The sequence below is a fragment of the Pezoporus flaviventris genome, unplaced genomic scaffold (assembly GCF_033815535.1).
Source record: "Pezoporus flaviventris isolate CSIRO_AGI_PZ_B2104156 unplaced genomic scaffold, CSIRO_AGI_Pfla_v1 ptg000030l, whole genome shotgun sequence".
Classification (NCBI taxonomy): domain Eukaryota; kingdom Metazoa; phylum Chordata; class Aves; order Psittaciformes; family Psittacidae; genus Pezoporus; species Pezoporus flaviventris.
In genome coordinates this window covers 13,220,521-13,232,774 of record NW_026892578.1, presented here as the reverse complement: position 1 = coordinate 13,232,774, position 12,254 = coordinate 13,220,521, and the positions used below count along the sequence as shown (strand labels likewise).

Sequence of the window (12,254 nt, the reverse complement as noted above, 5' to 3'; positions counted from 1 at the left end):
GACGGTATGGAACACCTCTCCTATAAGGAAAGGCTGAGAGTTGAGGCAATTCAGCTCTAGGTAGACCTTTCTGTGGCCTTTCAGTTCTTAAAAGGGACCTACAAGATCGATGGGGTGAGGCTTTTCAGCAGGGCCTGTTGCAATAGAATGAGGGATAACAGTTTTTGACTGAAACAGGGGGGATTCAGGCTGGATGCTAGGAAAAAATTCTACAGTGAGGGTGGTAAAATACTGGAACAGTTTGCTGAGAGAAGTGATGGACACACCATCCCTGGAAGCATTCATTTTATATTTCTATGCTTTCAGGGTCTGCAACAGCATAGATAGATAAATAGCATAGTGTGCTACGTCAGGTCAGCAGAAAGTTGCTTTTCACCCTCTTTCTGCTGCACAATCCTCCAGCTGCAAGTGAAGAAGAGACTGAAGAAATGTTAGTACCACATTTAGCTTTATTGAAATTGAACAAATGCCATTTTTTAATAAACCCTTTTACAGCAAGTGTAAAATTTTAATGTTTGATTCATCTTATGTTACAGGTTGTCATCTGTGTAAGCAAAAATACCATCTTTTTTTTCCCTTTTTTTTTCCCCTTTTCTACTTTAAAACATGTAGCAAGGATTTGAATAATGCAGATCTGGCACCAAAAGGTAACAGGTTCTGAAAATCACAGTACAGTTTTAAAATTCTTAGGTTAATTAATGATATTTAAAATGATAGCCACTTTGAGTAAAGATATAAATTAGAGGTCTGTAAACGAGTTGTGTTTACCTATAGAGCTATCGATTGCAGCTACAATGAGAGCAGTTATAGAAACTCAATGATAAACTGAGCTACACCTTTGAGGAAACAAGTTCTTACTAAGTAGTGTGGTACAGGGTAGCACAATAGGTAAAATACAATTTGGCACCTCAAGTTGCATGTAAAATCAGCAGAAACAAAATGAAGTAAGTGCACTGTCTTCCAACAAAAATAAACCAGTCGGTTTCACTGCTTTTGGAGTGTCAACTATCAAATAAATCACACGACACACAAGTTCAACCCCAAAATAACAATTCTAGTAAAGCAAGATAATATTAAAATGCACACCCACAAGGATAGTAAAGTATAAATATTTTTTTTCTTTTTTTTCCTCTCCCTTATCAGTAGAAATAATTTACAACCCACAAAAAGACTCCTTGGTGAAACCACTAACTACAGACATGGTCATGGAATGTAGCTCAGTAGACTTGTTTCAAATAGAAAGGCAACATTATCCTGAAAAAGTTTGGTCCTCTTATAACTCACTGTACTGTAGCCACCACAGTCTCTTGGTAGATGTTTTAGGAGAATTGTATGTTTTCTGATTCTCTCTTGTTTGAAATATAATATCTTGGTGATAAAGCTGAGCAAAATTTGGCCCCATTTACAGATGTCTGATCAATGTTGAATGTGGAAGAACAGCACTGAGAGCACACAGGGGGAACCCTCATTGACTGGTCTCACAGCGTATTTTTTCATGCAATCACTTTTCCTTCTATACTTCTTTTCCTTTTTGTTCGTTTTTTTCGTCAGTGTCCTGGGGGAAAAGAAACCCTTAGTCCAAATGACAGAAAGACTTTTCACTGTTTATTTACACATGGATCACTTTGGCTAAGAAGTCCTGGTGAACCAGAGTTGCCTATTTCTTGTGAATGTCCTCATGCCGTATAATTTTGTATGTAATCCAGTAAAAGATGTTGAAAATGAGGAAAGCGAGTGGGAATGCAGCACGGGATATTGTATCAATCCTTTTTGCACGGTCAACAAACTTCTTTTTGATGGAATCTGAATCCTTTGGTGGTGCTGGAGGTGGGTTGGGTGAGGTGGCCTTGACTGCTGTGCCATCTTTGACTTGGAGGCAGTGACCCATCCCATAGCCACTGAAATTAAATCGACTGTCACGAGTGACTTCATCTTCCTGGGGAATAAAGAAGACAAATAAGACGCACATTACCTGCTTATTGAACATGCCATACACTGGAGTAGTTGAGGTGCACTCCTCCAAAGCACCTAAGCAAATTATCTGGTTAAACTGTGATACAAAGTCCAGGTTTCAAAGACAAGCAAGCAATTAAAACTCACACTAAAAATGCATGGAAATTAGATGACTGTTAGTGTTTGTGAATCAGAGCTTTAATTTTCCTAGCTATCACTAAATCAAGTGCCCTGAGGGAAGAGAACTGGTACAAGTTCCTCATTGTTCTTAGGCTTGCTGTGGGAAAGAAACATGGTCATATTGCTAGCAGGGAGTCTGCTCCAGCCTGGTTGAATTGAGAGATCCAGGGGCCCAGGCTCATGGCAATGTGTATCCAGTGTTAAGTCTAACTGCAGCCTTGCACCTCTGTCTCTGATCTACAAAACAAGAGTCCCTCCTCGCTCACTGGAGTGCCCTGATGACTGTGTTAGATTGCTCTAAGTGCACGGGGCACTAGAATTTAGTGGTAACGGGGTGTCAGGTGCAATAGCAGAAGCTAATATAGGACCATCTTGCAGAAATCTATTTTCTCTCTTGTCTGATGGGTAATATTTGGTTTTGGAGATATGAGTAGCTATTGCTGAACTTTATCACCATAACTGTGTGATGAATGGTTTCTGACCATGCTGTTAAATTCTCACTGCCATTTCTTCTGTCTTATCAGACAAGTAGCAGGAGGTTGCAACTGGATGGTCTTAAGGTCCTTTCCAACCCTCACTATTCTATGATTCTATAATAATAACACACAAGTTAACAGCTACTGACAGCCCTTGATAAAGGATTCAAAGCCAACAAAGATACATCCTTATTCTTTTTCATTCTAGCTGGGATGAACTGCAGGTCCAGCAGCTCACCCTAGTTAAAGACCTTCTCTTCATCCAACAAATATTTCATTGTTGACTTAAAATGACCACTTCTTGAAAAGCCCAGTTCCTCACAGGCAGTACTCCCTCATATCTCTTGCTAAACCACAGCTTTCTGATCTTAACAGAGAATGAGAGACTGCAACAAAAAAAAAAAAAACCAAAACATCACAGTAGCAAGATACTGAATAAGGAGCACATTTGCTTAACTCGGGCGTGGGAGAGAGGACAATTTATACCTATTCAGGATGTAAAACACTGTTTCTTCACAGAAGCATCTTCTTCAATAATTGCATTTTTCTATCTCCCAGCTCCACAATTGGAATTTAATATATCAACAGACTTGCTCTCCTTACCTTGGAGCTGACACTCAAACATGAATAACCAGTACTGTGTTCCAAGGCTACCAAATATGAGTCACTCTGACTGCTTATGGCATTGAGTACTTATGGAAGGAGGATAGGCAGTAATCAGTGCTTTGGAGCCCCTGTCACTTCAGCCTGAGGATTATTCTACCATGTACCCATGAGCAGGTGAAAAATTGTGGTATTGCAAAGCTGTTTGAGAACTTACCAAGGGTTTATATCCCTTTAATTTCCAAAGCTCACCATCATTAAGAAGAAGATGCATGGTCCTCTCCTTTTTCAATTTTATTTATTTATGGTTTCAGTCCTTCTGTGAAAACTCTGAAATTCTGCTTGTCCTACTGATTATAAATATGTAAAGTATTTTAAAGATGAACACACTGAGACCTAAGTTCTGGATAGATCTGTAGGCAAGACTTCTCTTGTGTGACTTAACACCACAAAGTCCCCCAGTAACACATGGCACTGCTTTCCTTGCAGCGCTTTCTCTTTTTCTGACTTTGAAGGATAAAATGCATGCCCAGGACATGGGAGGGGATTAAAAAGGGTAACAGATTTTCAGCAGCTGTGTTGCCATATGTACTTCATTCATTTTTAAAACATTTAATTTCTGTTACTCCTGAGAGATCTATGGGAGGAAAAAAAACATGTATTGAGCTTAACAGGACTTGGAGAATCTCAACTTCTGCTGTGCCCTACTGGGTCACGCCTTTGTCATGTGGGGCTGAGCAATTCCTCTTCAATGTCACAGCCTGCTTTTAAGCTTACAGTGTTGTAACTTGAGCAGGAAGCCACCTGAGTTTAGGGACAGGGATGCTTATATCACATTCTTTCAGGTCTTCAGTACCCATCCTTTAGCTGTAAGGAGACACGCTTTTCCCAATGGGATTTTGAACCCTGCTTTTCCCTCCACAGGGAGTTGGTTGTACCACTTCTTTCTCACAAAAAAAAAAATGAGGGAACCATGCCCTCTCCCCATGCTACTTTTTTATTTAGGACTGCAGTATATTAAGGACATGGAACTGTTGGAACAAGTCCAGAGAAGGGCCACGAGGATGATCAGGGGACTGGAGCACCTCCCATATGAAGACAGGCTGAGGAAGTTGGGGCTGTTCAGCCTGGAGAAGAGAAGGCTGCGTGGAGACCTCATAGCAGCCTTCCAGTATCTGAAGGGGGCCTATAGGGATGCTGGGGAGGGCCTCTTCATTAGGGACTGTACTGATAGGACAAGGGGTAACGGGTTAAAACTTAAACAGGGGAAGTTTAGGTTGGATATAAGAAGGAAATTCTTTCCTGTTAGGGTGGTGAGGCACTGGAATAGGTTGCCCAGGGAGGTTGTGAATGCTCCATCCCTGGCAGTGTTCAAGGCCAGGTTGGATGAGGCCTTGGGTGATACGATTTAGTGTGAGGTGTCCCTGCCCACGGCAGGGGGGTGGGAACTAGATGATCTTAAGGTACTTTCCAACCCTAACGATTCTATATTCTGATTTACACTGAATACCAGAGTTACAGCCTTCACCTGGTGTGTGAGGAGAGCATGGTCTGTTTCCTACTCTTCAAGTGTTCTGTTTCTTAGTTGTTGTGTGCTTGAGCAGATTTGAATCTCCTTCTCACCACTAAATCTCTGGATGGGTTTGTTACCTGTTCTCCCAACATGAAGCTGTTTGCTGGTTGAAAAAAGATAAAAACTGTGGGTTTAAGTAGCTTTTTTCCAACCTTTAACAGAAAAACTTTTTTCAATGACTAAATTATTAATTAAGAGAATGGTACTGCTTCTACCCTGCTGTTAACATAGTGGATATCTCTTTCTTTAACCTAGAGGCTTGGTGGACTACTGGGCAACCTACCTAAGGTTCTTTCTTGTGGGGCTGCACAGTGACTCTTCATTCTTAAGGTCATATCATCAGCTCATATCATCTGACATACCCTACCATGGAGACTTGCCCAAAGATAGTCTTCAGCCTGTGCTGTTCACCAACTTAGTTGCTAGTACAATAGTCCAAATGACTTTGCAAACATCTCTATCATTATATTAATCGGATTGCACATCAAAGTTATTTCTTTTAAACAAGACAGGATGTCACTTGCTTAAATTCTAGTCTATTTATGTTTTTTGCAGATTTTAAAATGAAAATCAAAGAGCAGCCAGAAGCCATTGGACATCTACTGAAGTGGCAGAATCCACTGCCATTGAAGTCATAACTTAATCCTTCTATAGGGATGTGAAGTTAGTCTTGCATAGTCATAAATCAATCTGTCCTTGATAAAGACATAGAGAAAAGGGTCACAAGCTAGGATAGGAAGCAGAAAATAAACACATAGCAAGATTAAAGTGTTCTTTTTCTGTTTTTCTCATGCATGTTTCCTGAGCATTATAGAAGAATTATCCTTTGAAAACTAATTACATTTCCTGAGATTTGGGCAAATGCTTTCTACAGATGAGTTTCAGCTGCATAGGTTTATGTGTGTTATCTTATGGCATCATAATGTATATGCTTAGGTGTTGGCGTTAAACCATTTTCATCAAACAAGAACTATATTTTGTCTTATTTTTTAATTCCCCTTTATGAATTTAGTAATTTTCTGTACTTTACAAAGTAATGGCATTAGATTCTCTTGACTTAGCTTTACAGTAGGCAATCAGCGGTGTTTATGACATGGTTTTCTTTCTCAATCTTCAATCTTTGTGAAGCTTTTATTTCTACTCCATCAGGTCTTGAAAGTTATCTATGCCACCAGCTTCATACCAAAACAACCAGTAATGGGAAAAAAAAATCCACTGTATGCACCACTTTCTGTGCAATTCATTCTGAAGTGCTTTTTCCTGACCCCTTTTAAGTGCTTATCATCAGCACTGACTCAGTTTTAACAACAAGGAAAATGAGAGGCTAGCTTCAGTCTATTAAATTTGATCTCTGATGTAATTAATTTGTTTATTTTTGCTAATTTTTTCCCAACGTATGATGGGCAAGGAGTTTAGAAAGCTAGCTGGTTTAACTAAATTTCAAGGACATTGGAGATTATTTTTAAGTATAGGGTAGAGACCAATAGAGAGATTTTCTTTTTGGCATTCATAAACACAAAGTTAGAAACTCGCAATAAACTCAGACTTGGATGCAACATGGAATCCGTGGAATTAGTCACCCAAATAGCTTTAGAGAATTAATTCCTAAATCACCTTCATGATTTTGAGACCCCTCCCATCTCTCAGGACTTCACACAATTCACAGTGTGGTTTTGCAAAGACACTCATGCTCACACAGTTTCAGTACTTAGGAATCACTGAGTATGTGGATGGAGGTAGTTCAGCTGAGAAGCATGTTTGAACTTTCAAATCCTCTTTGGCTCTCACAGAAGGCTCTTACAAAGCTAAGTTGTCAGGAGATGAGAGGGAAGGTCCTTTCATCGATTAACTGTTTAAAAGGCAGTAATGGAGTTTAGGAAGAAAAGATCGATTCCATAACTGAGGGATTCACTGGAGCCAATCCCCAGGAATCTGTGCAAGAACCAGTAAAAAGGAAGAGGTTTATAAATGAGCTGGGACAAAGGTTCCCACGGGAAGGTACGCAGGTGAAATGGGCTATTCAAAGTGGACAAATCTAACCCAGGCTTTCAAAGGATTTCTAAATGGTGAGTGACTAAGTAACAACATGACGATAAATGAAATACAGGGTTGATAAGTGCAAGGCAAAACACATTGCAAAAAATAACCCTAATTACACATAGATAGTAATGGGCTCAAAATTGGTTCTTTCCCAAGTAGGAGTTTGGGCAATTACCAAATAGATGATTCTGACAACATTAGTGCTCTGCTAACCAGTAGGGCAAATGAAATAGAACACACGATTCTGCCACTTCATCCACTCACAGTGTGATCAGTTTTTGGACACAGGGAACATTTCTGGTCACTCAAAATCCACAAAGACATAGTAGAATTAGATAAAATGCAAAGAGGAGCAGCAAGAATGAGAAAAGATATTCTGCATGAGGAGAAAAAAAGCAGATGAAATTTCTTCATCCTAGAAAAGCTGTGTTTGGGGGTGGATATCACAGAGATTATAAAAAACATGGTGAAAATAAAGGAAGGAAAATTAGTAAATTACTAATTTTTTTTTTTGTTGTTTTTTTTTTTTCACTGCAGAAAACAACATAAAACACAGTAACACCAGGAAGGAGAAAGGGAGAATTTTTTTTTTTAAAGGGAAGTTATCATTAATTTATGTATGTAAATCATTATGTGAGAACATTTCAGATTATGAAAATAACAATATGGCACAGATTCATAGGTCCCTGTGCAGCTATTGAAAGTGCAACCTAGTTCATGGAAAAGTGTATCCTTTGTTGCTTATTTTCAGAAGACAGAAAAGTCCTTCTATGTTTATCTTGGAACTTTTAAATACAATTTGTCTCAATATTCATGCCTGACCACTGCTAGGGAAAGGATTCTGGAACAGAGGCCATTCCTTCTCATCAAATATGCAATGTCCTACAGTAATTCGGGTCTTTCATCTCCTGATAACATGCCAGGAGCTGGAGCCAATGTTGAAATGCCCTGCATTTCTCCAAGTTTTTAGTACTTTGAGTGTCGTGTTTTTCTTTTCACGTTTCCACCTTGAGGCTAAATCCTGCTGACATAGAAATAATTGACTTACATTGAAAACCTATAAGTTCCAGTTTCTTAGACGTGTGTAAAACAGAAAATAGAGCAAGCTTTGGTGGCATTTGTTAATAAAGAGGTCACTAACAAACATCTCTGAATAGTTTCACCCTGAAGAGCTCTGGATCTCAGCTCACCTATGCCAGATGCCATTCCCACTCCTCCTTAGTCTAGGCTTCAGAGGAGAAGAAGGTGATGCAAAATTGTCACTTTCTCACCTCAATCCTGTCCAAAGTATAGATCAAACACATCACAAAATTTGGCCTAAGTATTGTCTTTCCTAAATATTCAACAAGAAATTCCATCAAAAACATAAGCATTCTCTGTCCAATCCTACTGTGTGATGCTGCCTTATCAGGACCCACCACTTTGTCTGTGACAGTAGTATTCACCTTTTCTCTACCTCTCTTAACACCAATTTTCCTGCTCACTGAGGTTTGTTTTTTCTCTCATTTATACACTCATGCCTTATTGTAAATAGCACTGACATTTTAATTAATGGAAGAAAAATCAAAATCAGTCATTGTCCTCGGTAAGGGTTTCTAATGGACAAATTTCCATTTGCTTTAGAAAGCTGTGTTTAATAATACCTCCTGTCTCCAATAAACAGCAGAAGAATCTCTGAAGCATGAGTGATTTACTTACTCATTCTGTAAGAACAGCAAGTGAACTGTTGTTAATACAATAATGAAATGGTAGTTAATGTGGCTCTGCCCTCTTTGAGTAGGAACTGAACATTATCCAACTGAAAGAGTAACATAATTTAAACATGTTGCGGTGCAAAAATATTTTCCTGGCTTGAAATATCTGTAAGTGGAATCTAAATTTTTTAAGGATAACTTTAATAATAAAGATTATACAGTCGGTAAGGGCAATCAGTTTGTTACAAGAAAAAAACCACAAGATTTTCCTTTTCCTTTAGTAAAGAAAGGGCTCCTTCTCTCCATTTTGCAAATGCAATTAATGTAATTTTCTTACTCAACTTTAATGTTTTATAGATAATTAATATTTTAATTTTGAGAGAGGGAGGGACAAACAGATTAACTGTTATTTTGCAAAACATCATAGCTGACATGACAGAGAATTATAGCTTCTAAATAACAGCAGATCTGTTCCTGACACACTGTCTTGGTTTTCCTTTGTTTTAAAGGAAACTAATGTCTTAAAATATCCAGATACGGTGATCTGTGACTGCCTTACAGACATAACAATCCCCTGGGGGCAATGAAGTCTGGAGACCTGACTGCTCTTGGAAGACTCTTTTGCCAGTCTCTCCCTGATGAAAGCAGAAGTTGGCCACTTTATCAGTGGGAATGGCACATTTGTGTTTTCTATCAAATACATGTTAATGACCTAGATTTGAAAGACAATCTGCTCTGACTACGAATCTGTTGGATACAGGGCAACTAACTTCCGCACATGTTGTCTGCACGCAAGGCTGAGCAAACTGCAAAGCTAGTGTTTAAATATGTGACTATTTCTGCTAGAATGTGGAATAGTGGTTAATGGCCACATGAAAGCAAAATAATGTAAAGCAAGACTATATTTGCTAAAATGCTAGAACACAGAAACCTAAATCCCCAAGGGAAATGTACCTAAAATTCACCTATCCCACTTTCTCTTGCTTCCTGCAAAACATCTGCCTCAGGAGAAATGAGATGGGACAGAAGCAGACTCTCACCTACCTCCCGTTTGCAGTGCTCAAGCCACAGCCTCAGACTTCAGCATTTTCCTGCCCTGAAACCTGCTGCAGGGCCAACACAACTCAGCAAGTCCTATACCACAAGCTGTGTGACAAGCTTCAGGAACAGCCACCCCAGCGCATAGGGCACTCGAGCTCACAGACCTTAGTCATGAGCAGGGGTATCTGAGTGCCCACCTGCCCAGGATTTTTCCCATCAGGTTCTCTGGCACTTTTCTCTGAGCAGATTTAAATATTTTGGGGAAGAGGGTTTTCACTGCACCTTTGGGAGATTTCTCACTGGCCTCCCTCTGCCTCAGCTGTAATCACCTTAGATGACTTTGTTAGAGCACCCGCATGCCCTAAGTGTAGCATCTCGGAGTACTTCATTTGTCAAACAGTCATAATTAAAGAAGCCCAAACAATCTATATGTGCATACAGGACCCATAAGCAGCTTTCCTGATTTAATTCATGCAGATTAACCTGTAGAACAATATGCTGCTTGGGCCTTTTTCGGGCTCAAGCTTTAATTTCCTCAGGTTCCTCAGTTTTCAGGGCCAATCTACAGCCCACAGGAACAGTGAACATCATACCCCATCCTGGGTCAGGGCTGGGGATGCAGTGCTGGGAACTGTAGCATTCATGACCCTGCTGAGCACTGGCTGTCTCCCACTTGGTACAAGAAGGAGAAGGGGAAGGGGAAGGGAAAAGGGAAAGACAAGGGGTAAGATAAAAAAAAAGAGGAAAGAAAAGGGGAAGAAGAGGACTTTTTTCCTCTTTGTTGGTGGATTCTTTTCTTCAAGCCATTTGCTACAACAAACACCCAGAACAAACCGCAGCATATGCAGATGGAGATTACCAGAACTTTCTCAGACATCCATGTATTTAATTTCTGCAAATACTGCGGAAAATGAATTAAATATTGCAAATTATATTAATAATTTAAATTCTGTAGATAAAAATAGATAAGAAATAGATAAGAATATCTGAATAATCCTAAAGTGTTCACATGTAAATTTAACAAGTTTTGTGCATCGTTTTTTTTTTTTCCTAAGGAGGCATGCCAACAGACAAATAAATGCCTTCCTTTTCCAGTTATCCATTCTTAATATCTAACTTCTAATAAATAATGTTTTGGGTTAAGTTTTTTTCCTTATCTTCTTTTCTGGATTTGCATATCACTTAGTTCTTGTTGTTAGCCAAGATCTCAATCTGGATTTCTCTATCTATTTTTACATAGGCCTGAAGGTGATTGGGTTAAACAAAGTATTTGGCAGGTATCTGCACTTCAAACTTTAAATTATTACATCTTAGAAACATCTTGACTCTTCTAATGTATTAGAAGTTTACTACACAAATAGATTTCTGTATTTTCATTTTGATTTGCTTCTCTGAGGGGTTGCTCTATGAAACTGATATTTATTCACAGCAAAATAAACATTCATCATCACGTAAAAATCAATGGCACTCAATGCTATAGCAACTTGACAGCGCAATCTTTAGACAGAATTGTTGGGTTTCTTGAGGGGATTTTTGCTGTTTTTTGGTTTCTGGCTATTTTTTTGTTTGGTTGTTTTTTTTTTCATAGATAAATATTCATTGATAAGTAATAAATCCACAAATACTACAAGGTCATTGGTATACATACAATGGGCGTGAGATAAGATTTCATTTAAAATGGGTTTGATAATTTTTCATTTACTGCATTAGATAAATGTAAATATACACACTCACACAGTCTGTATGCCCCCATACACATAAATACATGTACATACATATTATTGTGGGCATCTACTTACTTTAGTCATCTAATGCCTTTTTTATTCCCTAAAGGCATTCCTTGGTGGGAAGTCCACCTCGTAAGAATTCCAGCTTAAGGTTAGGAGTTGCCTCCAGAACATCTATCAAAATGAAAACTCTATTTTTTAATAACTCCTTAAAATCTGAACTTTTCAGCTACCTTTTCCTCTTCAGATGGGAATGTGGTTCTTGGGAGCACGGATACAGAATACATGGGCAAGGGTCATTAAAGGGTCATTAAACATTCCCAATCCTCTCTGCCCATGAACAGGCTCCTTGGTGGGGTGCTGGCACCTCTCCAGGAGGACCATCTGCCCAGGCCAGCAGCTAAGCAGCAAAGTGCCTGGTGATGGACTTCTATTACTTGGCAAAACTGACAAAAGGATAACCTGAAACAACAGATTTAATAACATATAAGACAGAGGTACAGGAAGATGAAACATGAAAGCATGGCTATAGCAGTACAAGGGGTATTCTAGGGAAACACTCAGATGCTCATCTGAACAGAAGCTTTGCTCAAGAATATCAAGGAAAATGGAAGAAGAAATGTTGAATTAATTTATCTAAAGGAGAGAACACAAGAATAACACAAAAATAAAGGGTTGCTATGCCAGCAGCTGTCCTGAAATACGCATGTTGTATGTTTCATCTTTTATGTGTCCTGGAGTTATTCTAAATCACTGCAGTGCTGGAGCTTCTCCTCTGTCCTTGAGTATACTGAAGAGGCCAGAACTCATTTTGAGTGCCTATGACCACCTGACCTTGAGGTCCTATTTTTGTGAGAGGATAACACCTGGAGAAGGATCGTGTTCAGAAAATGTGCCAGTAAGTCAAAGAATGAAGCAAAGCAGGAATCCCTGGGACAAAGGGAGACCCAGATGCCTGGGTTTCTAC

At 39.1% G+C, this 12,254-nt stretch overlaps 1 protein-coding gene across 4 annotated transcripts in view; it reads right to left on the bottom strand.

Moving 5' to 3' along the window:
• Positions 1-429: 429 nt before the first annotated feature.
• GLRA2 (glycine receptor alpha 2) overlaps positions 430-12,254 on the bottom strand; it is a 124,332-nt gene continuing 112,507 nt past the window's right edge. For all 4 annotated transcript variants that reach the window (XM_061459960.1, XM_061459961.1, XM_061459963.1 and 1 more), the window contains one exon: positions 430-1,936. In XM_061459960.1, coding sequence (XP_061315944.1) covers positions 1,658-1,936 — 279 coding nt within the window. In that variant the 3' untranslated portion in view covers positions 430-1,657. The remainder of the gene's footprint in view (positions 1,937-12,254) is intronic.